We start from the raw sequence: 19,549 nt of genomic DNA on the forward strand, positions 1-19,549 counted from the left end.
CCTCTGATGATGATATCTTAGTTATCACTGGTCTGAACTTCACCAAACTTGCATGGAGATGCGTCTTATGTATACTGATGCACCTGACGAGCTTGAATGCTGAATCTGAGCCATAGGTTTCGGATGCTGGATGAGGTTTAGTTTTTTTGGAACAGGTCACATGTTTTATAGATGATAGCTTGCATAGTTGATTTAACTATATTATAAATGAAACGCAGAGGTTACTTCAGATGCAGAGCCTGATCTCCGTTATCAAGGATGCTTATGAAATTTCCTACCTCACTCAAACCAGATCGAAAGATAGATGTGTTTGTTGATAAATGATATAACATGATTCCTATGATATAGTATTGTATGGTATGAAACATTTTTGTTTAATATGATACAATATAATATCATATGTAATATTATAAAAAGTTTTATGATACAATATGATATTGTATCAATTTTTTTTTATATTTTATGTTATGATATTGTCTCATGATATCGTTATGTATAGTATTGTATATTATGATACAATATTGTATAATTTTGTATTGTATTAATTAATTTATTATTTTATCACATGATACTATTACATAAGATATTGCAAAATATAATATTGTATCTTATGATACAATATTGTATATTCTATAATATTGTATCATACGATAATGTATTATAAAATTATAGGATATTAGTTTTTGTAATATAGAATTATATCACATGAAATTATATAATATGATACTGTAATATTATATAATATCGTATCATACGATATTGTATAATATGATATTGGTTTATTATATGATATATTATCACATCATATGAAATTGTATTGTATAATATTGTAAAATATATAATTGTATCATATGATACAATATGTATAATATAATATTGTATAATTATATAATATTTTACTTTTAATTATCACATAATATTGTATCATTTGATATGATACAATGTTGTATCAAATTATATTGTATCATATGATACAATATCATATTATGTATCAAAAATGATACAGTATCATACAATATCATACTATATATTATACAATCTAATATCATATGTTTCAATGTTATGATGTATTATGTAATATAATATTGTAATATAATACTATATTGTTTTATATATTATGATATTGTATTATTTGATCAAATACAATAACTAATAACATAATACAATGTCATATTATACCTTACAATATTATATCTCATCATTGTTTATTATGGTATTTTATTGTATTATATGATATATGTATCATAAATGTTGTAAATATGATAGGATGCAATATTTAATTTTATATTATTGTATTGATTAACATAGGAACATATGATTATCATACAATTTTTTAACAGATGATATATGATATTGTGTCAAAACAGAATCCATGAATATCGAAGATCATAAAGTATGATTTTCATTTAATATGATAAAGGTGGTCTCATAAGGTGAAGTCTCATAAGGGTGATGTCTCGTCTCGGTGAGCTTTGTAATCTGTGATTACCTATGTTTTAAAAAACTATTTACAAAAAAAATATGTTCCAGCTTAACTGATAACTTCTGACTACAGTTGAATTAGCAATTAAGTTGAGCTAAGAATTTTTTCAACCTTGGATTTAAGAAGACAATGAGCTAACTATACTAAATCAAGTGAACCTTGACAAGTTACATTGGTTAAAGGTAAAACTAAATTTTGTTTGGTTAAAGGTAACACTAAATTTTGTTTGATCAACATTTTTTAAAAGTATCAGGAATCAGAAAGTGAATTCCAAATGCTTTGCAATTAAAAGTTCGATGATACCTTGCAAATCTATTTTTTCAATACCAAGGAGTCTCAATTTCCATGGGTTCTCTAGCAGTTAATATACCATTTGAAGTTGAAGCAAACCTATTTTTTCAATTTTAAGAAGCCTCAATTTCCATGGGTTTTCTAGCAGTTAATCTACCCTTTGAAGTAAAATAGTACAAACTGCGATCTTCAAGTGTATGGCACATGTCCAAGTATGATTGAGAATAAAAATACCAATGTTAGATATAAAGTGGTTTAATAGTAATCATTAACATCATATTTATAAAATACATGTTTTAACTGATGTTTAATGGTAAATATATAGGACAATATTTTGTCCTGTATTATACATGGCACAAAAATATTCTTCTCAACTACATGTACCGGTACATGTATCTGTACATATTTTCTCATATATAATATTCATTTATGTAAAAGCAATTACAATAAAATCAGTCAACATAGTCAAGTATGTAAAAATTTCATCAAAATATATTATCAATATCCAAAAACTGATTATAAAGAGGCTCCTTTAGAATGAATAAGCACATTATTTCCGAGTCCGTATTTCCATGGGTACAACATTCAGTTTATTTGAGAGATCAATCTGAAATGCGACAAAAAAGAAGACTTTTGAGAATACAAGTAGATATAAGTGTCTTCTTGTAGTCATGGGACAAATGAGGCAAAAAAAGCAGGTTTCATGACTTTTCACTATCAGTGTGATAGACATATACATAAATCACCTTTTGCATTATTCTTATTTATGATTTTTAAGAAAGATTAATGGAAATACATTTAGAGTAACAGTGATCCCCTGGAGACTTACTGCGTACTGAATCTGGTTAGGGTGATAGGGAATCCCTCCTCTCTCATCACACATCTTCATGTGGATCCTCTCTGGGTCCCCAGCTACCAACACTTCCTTATCTTTCTCCACCTTTGAAGAAAAAATATTGATATGTACAGGAACAGTCTCCATCAGTTAAATGAGTGCACCTCACTACATGTAACTTATTCTTACATTTTTGGAATGAATGCTATCAATGTAATAAAGAATCAGATTGTGAAATGCTCATATTGTTAACTCAAAAGAGGGCATAGATGGTGTTTTATGAAGAAAACAAGTGTTTCTGAATCATCTGCATGAAAAATGACAATAGCAAACTGTCAACCATCTCCAAAATCCATAAAACGAAATAAAAATTCAAAGCAGAGCAACATGGACCTCTAAAAAGATAGAGGTAGGATCAGATGACTAGGAGTGAGCATCCTCTGCTGACCGGTCACACCCGCCATGTGCTATTTGTCGTAATCGGGGAAAAAACGGAAAAGTCCGCAGACAATTAGGTGATTAATTATGGTCGAACAATTAGTATGAAAAACGTCAGTAAACGTAATGTACCGGTACGTGTATTGTGCTAATGACTGATGGCTAGATTATTGTCGGACATTTCTGTTTAATTATATATGTATAAGGTTATCTACTAACATTACTATGATGTAATAATATTTTTAATATTTGTAAAATTGGGGCAAATATTAATGGACCTTCTCATTGAATAGAGGTCACTTACTGGCTCCTGATTGCGACATATCCCCATGAGATCAGACATCCTCTCCTCAAACCCAGGCATGAATGAGTCAGGATCTACAGCAATAAAGCACTGGCCCTGCACACAAGACAATCACAATGTTACCTTCCAACGCCAATACGATATTACATGATATTGCAGGTTACGAGACTGCATGTACAATTAATAGAAAACTAGTTAACGTGGCTTTCTATGATGATTACTGCAGATAACAAATGGATTGCACTAAGATTTTTTTTTATCAATCATGGATCTCCTTATCCTATTTTTACTTCTCAAGCTACAGATATGAAGAAATTCACAAATTAATAAGAAAGGCCTCCACATACATCAGCAGATAACAGATTTGTACATACTAAATTTGCAACTGTGGTCGTATTCTTCCATCTTCTGATGTTTGGTCCATAGGCAGATCCACTCAAAATTCCACAAAATATTTCCACCAGAACTCCCAGCCCTGAGCCTTTATATCCACCTACATAGACAATGTATACAAGTATACAATATGAGCTATTTATATGATAATGGTTGTTAAGTACAATTAGTACATATGTACTACACCAACAAGACTTCAACCATCAGAATCTAAATTTACATACTTGTCTCTTCAGCTCCCCCAAGGGGCATTTGGCCTCCTCCATTTAACACATCTGTTGGATTATTTGTCATCTGAAGAACACAAATTAATTATTCCCACAATCAGAATACCTTTAACTATAAATGGCAAGGAGATCAAAAGCATTAAAGGGGGTTAACTCTGTTTAGGTCAACTTAAGTTATAGTTCAAGTTCAGTTTATTCGCTCAAACCAAATAATTTGGTACAAGAGGAACATATATATAATACATACAAATACAAATCATCAGAGGTACAGACAAACAGGTACATTTTCATACAGGGAAAAAATATAAATAAAAAAGAACAGACTATAGAATCACTACTTATGTTAGATTTTAGTATAAAGGATCATAATAATTATTAGAAAACAACTAAGAGGAGCAGACATTAGCTTCTTTTATTGACACCAGATCCTTTTCCATGATTCTTTGGCTCTGAATGCACTTGTCTGTGAGTGTCTTATTATCAGTCATCAGTTTTGTGTTTCTTTCTGTTGATTCTTTTACATTATCGAAAGGGCTGTCATGTTTCTGTCAAAATCCGTCATATCTTTTTTCACCTTAACGATCTCTTCATCTAAAATACCTTCTCGGCAATTTAAAGAATTTACTGAGGCTTGGAGCTCATTGAATGATGCCATTTTCTGTTCAATTGCAAATAGTCTAGAGTCGAGAGAGTTCTATATTTGCGAGTTTTGAGTTAGGTACACGTAGTTTTATGTGAAATTGGCTACAGAGGTTACTATATACGGGTCATTAGCTACACTGTACCTTTCCATGGGCATCCACTCCCCAGCTGTTAGGTATTGGAATTTGTTTTCTCTCATGAATCTCTATCTGTGAATACAATAACACTTTAGATACACAATGTACATCTTATATACCCTTAATGCCTTAATGGTGATACCAATACTCTTGACAGTTGAGTCTGTTTATACATTACTTTATTTTATGCATCTTTATTTCCCTGTGCTCTTTAACTATATTCACTATTAATCCAGACAGCTAGCACAATAAATGATTCAAATATTTGCACAAAAGGTTGTCTAAAATAACATACCTTGCCTAGAGCAGCTGTTGATGTTGCCATATCTAAGACAAAACTGTCGCCATGGAGACCAGGGGCTGCCAAACTGATTGGATTGGTCCCAAGAATTGGCTGTGTGTTATACATGCACAAAATTATATTCACAAGCCAAGTGTTTACGATCCACACTGCTCCTCAAGCAGAGTATATTGTAAACCCATAGCTAGAGCAGAGGGTACAAGAATGAAAACGTAATGTTTTACAAAAAAATCAATAAAAAAATCTTTTTCAATAAATATTCCCTTTAATCAAATTTTACCTGAAAAAATTACCTTTTTTGCTCGAGTTGGGACGACTAATGGAGATGTATTGGTGAAGGACATCCCCTTCAAATTGTTAAATAATCATATATATCAAAGTTAATGCAAAATTAACTTACAGATGTAATCTCTATTCTAAACACATACCAGGTAATTAATTGCTCATTATATTGTAACTAAGTCTGTGTGTACACTGACGTGAAATGTGTGTTATATATACCAGAAGTCCCTCCTCACTAGCTCTGATTGCATAATGTCCTGCGATTCCGTAATGATTGGAACCTAAAGATAGAGCATGCAGAAAATGAATGTGCATGTGTAACAAAAACCAATGTAATAGGGACAGTTTGTATAAATACATTGAAAAATTGAATGATGGTTATAGAGGATGGTTTATACAAATGTGCAAGTACATGTACCAATAATCTTAAAATCAAATTTTGGTACTTGATATAATAAGGCTGCTATACACATACATGTAGATATCCCAAAACAAATGTCATTCTAATAATGACATTTTCTTAACTACCTCAGTACACAAAGAATACAAGGGAAAAAAGTTACAAAGAGACAATTTGATATGAGGATTCAAGTCTAATATGATATACCTGTAATAAAAAGTAGACTCACCCTTAGCCACCACCCAGCCCACTCCTGACCGCTTGGCCTTGTTGATGGCTAGGTCCATACAAAAGTCGCCCACCACTGGACCCAGTACATTCTGACCGTCAACAAAGGCTGTGGCCGGGGACTCCTTCAGGATGACCGGTTCTTTGTCTGAGACTGTTACCCCAGATTCGATATCTTTCACATACATATCTATATATATAACAACATGATTTAACAACAAGATGAAAACATGCAGTATGCAGATACTTGTAGTATAAATGTCTCATTTCAAGTCGTCAGTATCATTTTTTTTTTTAATTGAATAGATTAGTAATTACGTTCTGAATTCTTTATACTAAACTGTTGCTCTTGATATATGACTGACAATTAATACTGGTATTAGTTCTGAATGATATTTGTAAAATGTCAGGTTGATGAAATTACTCAAATAATATGTAAAAGTTTATCATAACTATACGAGGCCCCTCTTTATGTGCATTGAAAAAATAAGGATCTAACCCAGTGATCTCTAGTAAATAAATCTATTTCATCACCTAGTCTGTTAAGTCCATGACTGTAGTGACCGCGGTAGTCGGCTTGCACCAGAACTTCAGCCAAGCTGTCCGCGTGTTGCGGTTTGGTTCCAACACTCGTCATGCAGTCCCGTGCAAACCTTTTAACTTCATTGTTACTAATGACATCCCAATTTTCTGATGAATAATGTCTCAATGACAATCTGCTCTGCTGTTTGCTAATTTGAAACAAACGTCGCCAAAATTGCATATCGTCACCGTTTATTAGAACGTACTTTCACTTTCAGATTGACCAGCTGATTTGTTTCAAACGCACAGAAGATTGCGGAAAATTACTTCGGCACTTTTCGGTATTTTACATTATACCTCCGACTTCGTTAGATATCACAGACACAGGTATACATAAATTTTACTAGTTGATATAGTAATACCGTGTTCGTTTGTTGTGGTAAAGTCTTGCATGTGAAGTTGTATATGTACGACATGATAAAGAAATTCAAACGATATTTGATTGCCTTAGCTCGAACATCAACAACCGCCACCGATATTTATTTAGCTGCTTTGCTCTTTTGAGACTGTGAGAAGTGGACTGGCTTGGCAACTGTACCAGGCCATCTCTCGTTAAAAGAAAATGCATCAGTACTGGGAGTATGTAGATTTCCATCAGTACGAAGTTCAACACATGGATGGGGGGGGTCCCATTTTTGCATGTAAGAGTCTGACAATACTAAGGGGGTTTCCATGTAGATTTTTTTTCAGATGTAAGTCCTAACATAGAAACTTCAAGACCGTAATCATTGTCAATAATTATATTTTTTCAGTTGGTGCCTTGAGATCAAAATTTTGTAGAGATGGCGACTGCAAATGATGAGCATTTTATATCAAAGAGGTAATTCTTTACATTTAAAATACCATACTTCTTTGCAGGCTATGTTATTTTTTTTTGCAATATATATATATATATATATATATATATATATATATATATATATATATATATATATATATATATATATATATATAATCACATAAAACAATATGATGTATCTTTTAGCTATACACCTCAGTTTATGGAAAATTTGAAGCATCTTCTAGACAGCCAGTTATTCTGTGACATCAGTATCCAAGTTTCCACGGAAACGTTTCAAGCTCACCAAGTGGTTCTGGCTGCAGGAGGACAGTATTTCAGAGCGATGTTTGCCAGCGCTATGTATGACATAGAAAACAGGTGTATAACACTTCACGATGTGGCCCCCTCTACATTCCAGTCCCTGTTGACCTTCATTTATACAGGTGTGTACTGTATATGTGAACACTATAATATGTAGGTAATACAAGGTGCAGAAATGCTCAATTACTGTAAACAGTGATTTTTGTATAGGGTAAATTTTTGTGAAATATTCTCCCACGTTTTATTTTCCTCCCTTTCGCTCTTATTGTCAGCAGGCAAATTTAAGACTGAGCGAATTCCAATGTCTCAAATTATCTCTCTTAAAACACAACTGTGTCTTGGTGAATTCAAGACAGGGCAAAACTGCTTGCAAGTGGAGAAGGGAGAAAATTACACAATGCCAAAAAAAAACCCTGTATACAGTAATAGTTTTTAAAAATTCTAAATTATTAATTGATGTTAATTGTGATATTTTTTTATTCATTGTAAAATTTGATGAATGATGAAAAATGTATTTTTATGAATTTGGACATGTTTTTGAAATAATTAGCAAATACATTACTATTGGCTTGTTGGTATATGTTGCTCAGGTGAGTGATGTGAACCATGGGCCTATAGTTAAATTTACGACACTTTGTCTGTCCACTTATAATGTATAATCAACCTGTCTGTGCTATGATTTGGAGTAAACTAAAGGGTTACATACTTGATATTGATGATTACATGTATATCAGATTTGGATTCCTCCTTGATATCTGCTCTAATTTTGATGTTTCCTATTTGTAGGTGAGATTGACATCACCTGGGACAATTGTCAGGATGTTTTAGCGGCAGCAGACATGTTTGGAATCACCTGTGTAGTAACTGAATGTACAACATTCTTACAGAAACATTTAGACAGCCATAATTGTGTTGGCATGTATTTTTTCCTTTTCATATTCTATTAAACAGCTTTATTAATAATGTTTATTTTCTTTCACAAAACAAACATAAATTTTTTGTTTTGGTAAATGAATTTCCACCAAGTATGATCATGCATTATTAATATGATATGTTCACAGTACTTGGTATATATTTTTTACCATATTTTTAACAGCAATTTGATTATCAAATTTCTGTTTAGATTTAACAGCAACCCACATGGATTATTTTTCTTGTTTGTGTTCTTTAGGTATTTTCCAATTTGCTGACATACATTCCTGCTCAGAACTAAAAAGTAAAGCAGAGACATTTATCCACAAACACTTTGTATCCACATCTCAGGAGGAAGAATATCTGGAATTAACAGAAAATCTTGTCGTAGAACTTCTACAAAGTGAACAGTTATGTGTATCCTCGGAAAAAGAAGTTCTCCAGGCTGCACTAAGATGGCTGCTGCATGACCCACAAAACAGGAAGTTATCGGTGTTCAACGTTCTTAACCACATCAGGTTTCCTATCATATCGGAGACAGAGCTTGAGGAATGTCTGGAGATATGTGGAAACCTCAGTATAAAGATAGCCGTGAAGAAGTTCTCACAGGACTTAATCAGTGATAGGAAGTTGTGCAACAAACTCAACCTAAGACTTGTCAAACCCCATCTAGTGCAACCTAGGAAGTCCGCGAGAAAAAATATATATGTCATAGGAGGGTATTTCCACGCAAAGGGTGGAAGGTGGAGTGATATTCACACCCTGGAAACAGTGGAAAAGTTTGATACATTTTCTCATGAGTGGGAGACGGTTCCAAGCTTACAGTATCCCAGGAACCACATGGGAACATCAGTTGTCAATGGACAGATTTATGTTGTGGGTGGAGAGAACGAGTCTCTTATATACGACTTAGTAGAGCGGTATGACCCCATTAGCAGGCAGTGGTCCACCGCCCCACCCCTCACTCAGCCCAGGTGTGGCCATGGCTTGACCTCCCTGGGGGACTGTCTTTATGCCTTTGGAGGTTGGGTCGGAATGGAGCTGGGGGACACAGTAGAAAAGTTTGACCCTTCAACTAATGAATGGGTGACAGTGTGTAAGATGCCTACCCTTAGGTTTGAAACGGCTGTAACAGAGCTAGATGGTAAGGATTGATACTAAGATTTCTGGTGTTTCAGTACTGTCAGAAATGCAAATTGTGTTGCTTTTGCTTTGCCACAAAATGTGTCGAGAATTATCCAGTAGATTGGTCTACTCCATATGCATAATTTTTTTTAAAATAAGCAGTACACTGTATTAGTTGTGGTATTCAATAGGTATCAAAAGTATTGTACTAATAATTCTATTATTGTAGGTTTAATCTACATTATTGGTGGAATGGATAAGGACTATGGATTTGGGTCAGAACTGACAATTGTAGAAAGTTTTAACCCAGTCACAAAGGAATGGGAAGTTCTAGCTCCAATGAATACCCCACGAGCCAATGCCAGTGTAGCCACTTTAAATGGCTATATCTATGTGATGGGGGGATTTAACACAAGGGATGGAGACCTGGCCTCAGTAGAAAGATTTTCTCCAGAAGAAGTAAGAAATCAGCACAGTTCATTTCCAACTATTATTAAAATATCTACTAAGTACAGTTGAACATCGGTATCTCGAATACAGTGGATATATCGAAGTGATTTAGAAGTCCCAACCACTTATATTTTAAGTATTTTACCCTTGATATCTTCAAGTTTTTACCAAGTCCCATTTAATTCAATATACATGTAATAAGGTTTGACTGTATGTCTTATATGTACCAAGATCTTTGAAATTTAACCGAGCTTACTGTTCATAGAGCAAATGTAAGCGGTTGATAGTCTGTCACAGTATGGTCACTAAACAACTTGTGTTAGAGATGTATTAGGTTTTCTTGATCTTACAGATTTCTCCTGAATTAGCAGTATAATGAAGGGAGGAGTTTAGAAATGGAAATTTTATTTTAATTTACTTTTTCCTTTAAACTTTAGACAGTTACCATTTTTTTTTAGGGGGAATCAAAGTTCCGAAAGTACTTAGTACAAACTTTATTTACAACTTACAAGTTTTATTCTCCATTGATTGTTAATCACACTGTAATTTTCCTCTGTCTTTGTTATCAGAATGTTTGGGAGACCATGCCGGACATGAACCAGAAGCGGACCGCGCCATGCTCCGTTAGTGTGAATGGACTGCTGTACGTGATGGGCGGCCGCCAGTTCTTTGTCAGACTCGACATGTTCAGCTGTAACGAGACCATCAACAGCATGGAGTGCTTTGATCCCATCCTCAACCGCTGGTATGAACTTCCTGCTCTCCCCACGCCGAGATGTGAGGCTGGGGCTGTGGTTTTATAGTGAGTGTTAGATGGTGTCAATTTGAAGAGGCATGTTCGCTAAATGATTCTTTGAGGATTCAGTGTTACTAAACTGTCTTTATTGCCATTTTTTTCTAATTTTATGGTTTTTCAAAGATTCCATGAATCTTAAAATGTTTTTGTGCATTATTTATTGATACAGTTAAATGCTTGCTTTGGTGATCATTTGGGTATGAAGGGAGTGAGTATTGCAAGTTTACTGGGGGTATAACCTGCATAAGCAGATGATGTAAAAGATTTTAATGAAATGATCACTACTTTCAACGTCCATATGTACCACCAAAGAAAACATTTTACTGTTTTTTCTTTACATTTATTTATGAATCATTAATTATTCATACAAGTGAATAAAAGTATAGAAATTATAATAAAATTGTTATTATTGATCGGCACATTTAACAAAAGGAAGACTTGTGTCTTCCATATATATGAAGGTTACCATAATTACTTCTCAAAGAAGTTCTTGGACTTTGTGCTCTCAATGCAGCTTAAGTTTCGGTCTATTAGGAAACAATCCACGCACTGTTGACCTCAAAAATGTAAAACAAGACACCAATTGCAATGAACTACATAAAGATTATTTTTTACATGTATATTCAGAATTTTCGAAATTCCAGATCTGTTTTTAGACCAATGTAGATCAATTGTATATTCTTTTGGTAGGTCATGTGCTGGTGAATATAACTTTACTATTTTCTAGAATGTTGAATTTAAGCTAATCAAAGAGCTAACTTTTTAAGATATATTTAATATATAATAATTATAATGCATTATTTACATCCATCTCTGCATCATTACATCAAATATGCCTAAAAAAGTCATAAAATTATTTAAGTTATAATATTATTTTTGTTAACCAGCTATTGAGATAAAGAGAATATTCAATTAATCCTTTTATGTGAAGGTAACCATGGTAACCACATCTACCAAAATGTCTGAGGTCAACTTGCAAATCTGTAGAGTTCATGGTCTGAATGTAGCTTACGTTTCGATCGATCAAAAATAAACATGCACACAAAGAGAACACCAAAAGAACAAAAAACAAGAGGCCCATGGGCCACATCGCTCACCTGAGGAACAATAGGTATGATAAAATCAGCTTAATGGAGTCATAATACAAACAATCTGGACAATGTACACTAATACATGTAGATCCTGTATAAATAAAATCCATTTTTCCCCCTGGATATTCTTATGTTTATAATCATTAGTCTCTTTTCTAACAGGATGATTTTATAGTCATATCACATGTTGAGTATTGCAGTTCTCAAAAAGATCCTTAACAATTGTTTATATATGGATAAAAAAAGCTACATCAAACTCTGAACCTTCTTGTGAGGTTGAAGAATTGTCCTGGAGCCAAAGTCTTAACAATTATAAAGAATCATCTGGCTGATTAGTTTCTGAGAAAAAGATTTTTAAAGATTTACTCTATATATTCCTATGTAAAACTTCGAACCCTACCCTCAGGGGTCATGATTTTCACAACTTTGAATCTACACTACCTGAGGATGCTTCCACACGAGTTTCAGCTTTCCTGGCTGATTAGTTTCTGAAAAGAAGATTTTTAAAGATTTACTCTATATATTCCTATGTAAAACTTCGAACCCCCCCCCCCCCCCCCATTGTGGCCCCACCCTACCCTCGGGGGTCATGATTTTCACAACTTTGAATCTACACTACCTGAGGATGCTTCCACACAAGTTTCAGCTTTCCTGGCTGATTAGTTTCTGAGAAGAAGATTTTTTAAGATTTACTCTATATATTCCTAAGTAAAACTTCGACCCCCCCCCCATTGTGGCCCCACCCTATATCCAGGGGTTATGATTTTCACAACTTTGAATCTACACTACCTGAGGATACTTCCACACAAGTTTCAGCTTTCCTGGCTGATTAGTTTCTTAGAAGAAGATTTTTAAAGATTTACTCTATATATTCCTATGTAAAACTTCGACCCCCCTTGTGGCCCCACCCTACCCCCGGGGGTCATGATTTTCACTGGTTCTTGAGAAGAAGATTTTTGAAAATACATGTATCTCGAAATTTTTCATTAGTTTCTAATTATCTCCCTTTGAAAATTTGAATCTCCTTTGCCTCAGGATGATTTGTGCCAAGTTTGGTTGAAATTGGCCCAGTAGTTCTTGAGAAGATGTTGAAAATGTGAAAAGTTTACGGACAGACGGACAGACAGACGGACGGACGACAGACAAAATGTGATCAGAATAGCTCACTTGAGCTTTCAGCTCAGGTGAGCTAAAAACTTTAATGGGCAATGTAACATTATTTATCATAGCTAATATAAGATTCGCTGACAATGCATTTGAGACACAAAAGCAGTTTTTCAATTGAATACTTCAACTTGAACAATACATATACATTAATATGCAATGAATTCATACTGAGCTCTAAATCTGTATTTTATCTCTTTGTTGGGCTCAACGAAATAATTTCAGATAGGTTACAAGCATTAGAGATATCTTCAAATGATTTAATGCGCGCATCAAATAAATTTTATGCGCAACAATTCAATCATACACTTCAAAACGGTGATTATTTTTATAAAGAACATTGCATGAATTAATGCGCACGATAATTTATTTGATGCACACAATATTTTTTTATCCCAATCACAGGCACTTGACCCTTAAACGTTTCTTTTACAATGTATATAATTTCCCATACTTAAATACAGAATAACTGTTATACCTTTTTATGAAAACACGTGGCTTTAAAGAGATTGCCAATTATTTGAGTTCAGGCTAATTTTGGCTCTCCATACAAATACTCTGGGCTACGTTTTTACAAAATTCGTTACATGTTAGTTCACAGTCTATAGAAAGAACATTTGCTCCTTGCAAAGTTCACACGACCGACGTCACTCGGACACGCATTCCGTGAGATTAAGGGTCGAACCAAATGTTAAAGAGTCTCAAAGGGTCAGTTATAGTTGGTCAGACTGACACCTTTTTAACACAATGCAGTATGCTTTCTATATAGCTAAGAAGATTTACATGCCTTTCAACAATAGGAACCAGTAGAGTGCACTCAACACTTCCCGACAAAGGTTACCTGATCTGAAAACTGATTAAAAAAATATGTGTGAGAGAACTCGGAAGTTGTGAATCTACAGTGTGCCTTATATTATCATCAATCGGAATGCTACTTTGTTAATCAAACATCATTGAAAATTATTGAAAAGTAAATCAGCATTCTACATGAAACGAACGCGCAAAATTGGCGAAATAGTTTTGCGATCCTTACGATTTCAAAGGTTAGGGGCAAAGTCAAAAGTTAAACAATTCCTGACAATTGCAAAAATTAACTTTGATTTGAAAAAAAAAGTAAAATAAATAAATAAAAATCGCCCCTATAATATACTTGTGTAATGTTAGTTAAATCAAAAGCTAACTGTAATATCATGTAGTCGTTACATGTCAATCCCATTCAAGTGTTTTCTTTTTATATTTCAATAGTCTTGATAAAAATTGAGTCCAATGTACAATTACCGGTGTTTTGCGACAAAATCTTCTAGGGTTTTTTCTCCCTAAAATGATATGGTTAGTTTTTAATGAACTTTGTTTTCTTAGATCAAAGGCACTTGTTTCTGAGAAAAAAAATTACCCTATAGTATAATAATACAGGGTGAATTTTTTTCTCAGAAACAAGTGCCTGTGGTCTTGATGATGGGAAAGTAGAAATAAAATGTTATAAATGATAATTCGAGACAAATTATTCCGTTCAGACCACAGATGCTTGGTTCTCCTTCAAAATGACAACATTATACAAAACTCTTGACTTTTGACAAGATCTATTTCGACGGAATTCAAGAAAAATATGTCTTGTAGTTGCCTTGAAATTTTCTGATTATCTGTCGTCAGATAAATACGTGGCGGTCGTAATGTAAAATTGTGATCGTCGTTTATTTGCGAATGCGCTCGATATTAGCTGGATAATGAACACCTCCACGACGCGAGACACCAGCTTGTTACTGCTGCAATTTCCTTTTTATAAAGAATCTTATAACGGCTCCGATTTTATATAACATTGGGTCTTCATGGTCCCCCCAACCCCCACCCCGAATTTTATGATTTGGGGAAAAAAAATTTGCTTGTCAAGATTTCTGAGGATTAGTGTCCCCCCCCCCCCCTCCCCCCCCCCACCACTTTCAATTTGCTTCCGACGCCACTGTACATAGCATTAAGAAAAAATGGGGCGGGTCGGATAAATTACACGCCCAATCTTTGAAAATGTAGTTGTGTAGTACATGTACTCATAAATGAAGCTTCTTCTAGCTTCGGAAAGAATAGCAGAAGAGTTTGAAACGGGCTACCCAGAGAATAGATGTATATCATCTAATGAATATGAAAATAAGACAAAAAACAACTTGATTAAATCACAATGTTCAATTCATGTAGTTTATACTAAGAAGTCTTTTTTTTATCTAGCTCTTTTATATACAAGAAAGGAATTTGAAAAAAAAAATAGTCGTTCTCTGTAAAACGCCATAACAAGCTTACATCTAGCGATCTCTTATATTTCTTTATGTAGGCTGTCTTAATTGAAAATTAAAAATCTCTCTTTAAAGTCTCTTTAAATTAAATCCAACGTAATCGCAGTTTTCATTAAAACTTCGATATGCTTAGAAATGCAACCGCATATAAATTTAATAAAGTGCAGCGATTCTGTTATTTTAGAATAAGAATTTATGCATGCAACGTTGCACGTGCGTATCTATGGCACCAAGCAGTTTCTGTAAGGACCTTCACCCCTATGCACGCTAAAATCCAAAAGGAGGGCTTTCGGGCTTTCAAAAGTCGGCAGTATGTCGTTTATTAATAAAAACAATATTTTGGTTTTGAATTTTTTATATCTTTTTAGTATCTGGAGCAGAAAGAAATTATCAAAAGAAATAAATAGCGTCTAAAACTTAATAAAGTTTTCTATTATTACATTACGACTTAATTGTGAATTAATATTCTGGAACTTCCAACTTGCACTTTTCTTTAAACTTGAAATGTTTACTAGCGCTTTTAACAAGAACGCGTTCTTGAAGGGCTCTTTCCTGAAGTAGGCAAATAAGATCGCATGCCTTTGTACATGTATGCTGTTTCGCGTAATTACCATTACTTTCATTATTATATGAAAAAGAGGGTTTTTTCCAATTATAACACAAAAAAATTGTTTTGTGTGGCGTTTTCCTTTACTTGTGTTCTTAAACTGAATAACCCTGTTTCCCTGTTGGGAAGTTTAAAAACTTGCTTATTGTGTTTACTTCTAACAATATTCATATGAAAACAGTTCGTCTTAAAAAAAATTGCTTTACCCGTTCATGTTCAAGCGTGTTACAAATTCCACTCAAATTCTAATGAAATGTTTGAAGACGCTTTGTGTACATTGGGAAATAATTGGGACAAAAATAAGGGGATTAAAATATTAATTCTAATATTGACCTGACTTAAAAAAAACCCAGCGAATGTTTAATCGCAATCCTTCCACGGACTAATTAAAAAAAAGCTTATATTACATGCAGAGAGCAAACGGATTAATTGAATGGTAGACAAAAACGAAACCAGACGTAACACAGAGTATGAATCAATCGAAAAGTTGTTTTTTGATGGACAAACGTATTGCATCATCAGGAACAAGCAACCTTTGGACTCTACGAATGCTATGATGCAAGGTCTCCAAAACATCACGTGGGTATATACCGGTATAAGGAACGAGTTCTGATTGGTGTATTGCACCACACCCCCAGCAGTTTCTTCGCACATCTTTTGTGAAAATAACAAATTTTTACCTTATGCCGATATCAAGTGTTCCATAGTTGCTATGTGCTAACGGACGAAAGTTCTACAAACAATGTGGATTTTTGGCATTTTCTCGTTGTTTTGTGTTTTGCCCTGCAGCTCGTTTTTCTTGTCAGAACTACTATGGACTGATAGCAGTGAAACAGAAAAACGCGGCAATGAAACAACTGATGAACTTAAGACGCTGAAACAGCAAAATGCTACATTCAATGGGAGTATTGACCTTATCAAAAATGCAGACAACTTTACCGAAGAGAGTAATATCTCTAGAGAACAATCAAGTACAAGTGCTGCACTCACTGTTACTCCCCCGGGAACGAATACAACAGAAAATGTAACAGAGAATACAATAGAACATCATGATACAGCGGACAAGGAAGAAGAGCAAAAGGCAGAGGAACGAATGCACATGGAGTACATAAAAAGGCAGCTAATGGCTAAATTGCGCCTTTCCTCCGCGCCCGTGTCCAAGAGTGACGCGTCGGTCCTGCCCCTAGCGGAGTTGGGGAGGGGTTTCCTTCAGACCCAGCATGACCAAGGACAAAAGAAATACAAGCCGCATCACTTCTACGCCAAGGCGCTGCAAATCTACGTCATCGGAAACGACGGTAAGTGCCATTTTCTATTTTTCTTTTTAATGATATTCATTTATCCAATACTTTGAGTGTATTTTGCAAGTGAAATATTTTATTTTAAATCGTGATTTGATTTTACGTTTCAGTCAAGGATCGTAAGCAAACTTTATAATATTTGTCCTATATGTGTAACCCTTTGACAACAAGAGGTTGCATTTAACCAGTTTTAACAAGATACGGTTCCGTATTATAACTTTGTGTTACACTTCACTGTATACTTCTGTCCGATTCCGTCAAATCACTTGTTTATGTGCAATGTTTAATCAGAATAATCTTCTATTTTCCATTCTAATATCATGGTTATAATGAGGGTACATATAATTGGAATCACTGTTGTTTTTCCACTAGCAAAAGCGTTAAAATTGACATTTTGTTTTGATGTTTTATCGGTACTTTAAGCAAGCAACTAATTCTTGACTATTAAATCTAACAAGAGAAGTGTATAATAAGCAAAAACTCATCGTAGATAGATAGAAAATTCATATCACACTTGAGACAACTTTTCAAAATACGTTTTCACTCATGCTACGCGTGCGTTAAAAAGCGTGCCTCGCTCGTTGTTAGACAATAAGATATATTGCGATAGACCATAAAAAAAAACGTTCAATTTCTCTAAAAATATTGTTAACATATGTAGAAAAAATATTCATGAACCAATAGTTTCAAAGAATTTTGCTATTCTTCCTCAGAAACGGAGAACTGCAGTTACCGGAAGTCGGCCGGTTGCTACTATTTTGACGTCAACGGAAAGGTGCCAGCCAGTGATGTCCAAAAAGCCGAGCTGTGGATCTATAAACTCTTCTACCACCGAGATCCAGTGGTCCAGACTTTTGTTGTATCGGAACTCGGAAGAACCAACAGAGCGGAACGGAAGGTCCGTCCACGCAACATCATAAATAGGTTCGAGACCAAAATTAAGCACGGTTGGCTGAAAATTGACGTCACAGAGACAGTTGTGCGGTGGCTACAAAAACCCGCTAGGAACGATGGGATATCTATACTGTGTAAAGGATGTCAAAGAAAGAATCACAAGACAATATTTAGTTCTAAATATGATTCCATGCCATTCCTGGCAATAACAACTAGAAAAAGTCACAGGAGTCGACGCTCAAAGCGGTCTGCGCCTGTGGCATGTTCCCTTGGATATGAGGGGTGTTGTTTGGCGCCTCTAGAGATCAACTTTGACGAAATCGGTTGGACTGGAATTATAGCTCCTAAAAAGTTGAACTATGCTTATTGCAAAGGCTCATGTAATGGTAGGTGTTAGCTCTGTTGAATTTCTTTATTGACACTGTTTACAGTGTCGGCTAATTGTAAAATACATCTATAGCAGCATTTTTTTTTGTAAATTCATAGGTATTTTACAAATAAATATACTAAATACACGAAACAATATTTGTTTATTTCAGACGAAATCGACGCTCACAGTAATCACAGCAAAATGGTACAAGAGTACCGATACTCTAATGTCGCAACAGACAAAGAAAGGCGGGAAATGACGCCATGTTGTGCCCCAATATCGTTTTCCGCGCAGTCAATGTTAATAAGGATCGATTCTACAGTAATCCATCAGAATATCCCAAACCTGATACCGACTGCGTGCGGGTGTCTGTGATGGTGTTTGGACGGTGACAAATAAGGATATAGGGCAAGCAACGATCAATGCAATTAAACTACGATCAAGCCATTATTTTTATTTGTTTTCTATGAAAATAATTATTGTTACCATTGTTACGGAGTAAACATGATAGTATATGTATCACAAATCCTCAAAAATATAGAACATTTAAAACTCGATATTTTTTATATTGACCTTGTGTGTAGATGACACTTTCCAACTACTAGCTGCATCTTTTGGTCTGTTATGACAATCGGCTAACTTCGAGAGGATTTTCATTTTCGTAGAAACGTTGACGGTGGAATTTTGAGAATATCTACATTTACATGTAGGATGTTATTTTGTTTGTTGATTTTCATGTAAATAAATTAAAATTCTTTGTAGATGCATGTGTATATATTTTTTTACCATAAGCTCGTGCGTTATAAACAATACCTTTGGTCAGCACTGCTACACATTTGAGGCAATATTCGGTATGCTGATGTACCCGACTTTAAGTTGTGTCTACTTTTTTTTTTCAGCAGCCGTGTTTCG

At 34.4% G+C, this 19,549-nt stretch overlaps 3 protein-coding genes across 5 annotated transcripts; 2 read left to right on the forward strand and 1 right to left on the reverse strand.

The window, feature by feature from the left end:
• Positions 1 to 2,241: 2,241 nt before the first annotated feature.
• Positions 2,242 to 6,779, reverse strand: LOC105335097 (uncharacterized oxidoreductase YjmC). The gene is made up of 11 exons (XM_011438793.4): positions 6,496 to 6,779; positions 5,963 to 6,151; positions 5,553 to 5,614; positions 5,345 to 5,398; positions 5,046 to 5,144; positions 4,757 to 4,822; positions 3,969 to 4,038; positions 3,726 to 3,844; positions 3,352 to 3,447; positions 2,604 to 2,714; positions 2,242 to 2,381 (listed from the first exon to the last, which is right to left on the reverse strand). The coding sequence occupies exons 1-11, from the start codon at positions 6,722 to 6,724 to the stop codon at positions 2,325 to 2,327; spliced, it is 1,152 nt and encodes a 383-aa protein (XP_011437095.3). The 5' UTR covers positions 6,725 to 6,779; the 3' UTR covers positions 2,242 to 2,324.
• A 22-nt stretch (positions 6,780 to 6,801) lies between these two features.
• LOC105335096 (actin-binding protein IPP) lies at positions 6,802 to 11,308 on the forward strand. Of its 3 annotated transcripts, none has more exons than XM_011438792.4 (7): positions 6,802 to 6,870; positions 7,296 to 7,363; positions 7,529 to 7,767; positions 8,432 to 8,560; positions 8,817 to 9,701; positions 9,912 to 10,141; positions 10,702 to 11,308. In XM_011438792.4, the coding sequence occupies exons 2-7, from the start codon at positions 7,326 to 7,328 to the stop codon at positions 10,933 to 10,935; spliced, it is 1,755 nt and encodes a 584-aa protein (XP_011437094.1). In that variant the 5' UTR covers positions 6,802 to 6,870; positions 7,296 to 7,325; the 3' UTR covers positions 10,936 to 11,308. The 3 variants fall into 3 exon arrangements, with proteins under 3 accessions (XP_011437094.1, XP_034313127.1, XP_065923191.1); XM_034457236.2 differs by lacking the exon at positions 6,802 to 6,870 and adding an exon at positions 6,918 to 7,122; XM_066067119.1 differs by lacking the exon at positions 6,802 to 6,870 and adding an exon at positions 7,161 to 7,184.
• Positions 11,309 to 16,346: 5,038 nt separating this feature from the next.
• On the forward strand, positions 16,347 to 19,400 carry LOC105335095 (growth/differentiation factor 8). Its single transcript, XM_011438790.4, has 3 exons — positions 16,347 to 17,370; positions 18,087 to 18,653; positions 18,807 to 19,400. Exons 1-3 carry the CDS (start codon positions 16,815 to 16,817, stop codon positions 19,010 to 19,012), a joined length of 1,329 nt encoding a protein of 442 aa, XP_011437092.3. The 5' UTR covers positions 16,347 to 16,814; the 3' UTR covers positions 19,013 to 19,400.
• Positions 19,401 to 19,549: the final 149 nt, after the last annotated feature.

This window comes from Magallana gigas, chromosome 7 (assembly GCF_963853765.1).
Source record: "Magallana gigas chromosome 7, xbMagGiga1.1, whole genome shotgun sequence".
NCBI classification, from domain to species: Eukaryota; Metazoa; Mollusca; class Bivalvia; order Ostreida; family Ostreidae; genus Magallana; species Magallana gigas.

Bases quoted from the DNA above. Each gene is read 5' to 3' on its own strand.
- LOC105335097 (XM_011438793.4), bottom strand. From the start codon at position 6,724: ATGCAATTTTGGCGACGTTTGTTTCAAATTAGCAAACAGCAGAGCAGA. The intron at 6,152-6,495 runs GTGATGAAATAG...TTATATATATAG, and splicing joins TCATGGACTTAACAGACTAG to ATATGTATGTGAAAGATATC. The intron at 2,715-3,351 runs GTAAGTGACCTC...TTTTCTTCAAAG, and splicing joins TATGTCGCAATCAGGAGCCA to GTGGAGAAAGATAAGGAAGT.
- LOC105335096 (XM_011438792.4), top strand. From the start codon at position 7,326: ATGGCGACTGCAAATGATGAGCATTTTATATCAAAGAG. The intron at 7,768-8,431 runs GTGTGTACTGTA...TCCTATTTGTAG, and splicing joins GTTGACCTTCATTTATACAG to GTGAGATTGACATCACCTGG. The intron at 8,561-8,816 runs GCATGTATTTTT...TGTGTTCTTTAG, and splicing joins AGACAGCCATAATTGTGTTG to GTATTTTCCAATTTGCTGAC.
- LOC105335095 (XM_011438790.4), top strand. From the start codon at position 16,815: ATGTGGATTTTTGGCATTTTCTCGTTGTTTTGTGTTTTGCCCTGCAGC. The intron at 17,371-18,086 runs GTAAGTGCCATT...ATTCTTCCTCAG, and splicing joins CTACGTCATCGGAAACGACG to AAACGGAGAACTGCAGTTAC. The intron at 18,654-18,806 runs GTAGGTGTTAGC...TGTTTATTTCAG, and splicing joins TTGCAAAGGCTCATGTAATG to ACGAAATCGACGCTCACAGT.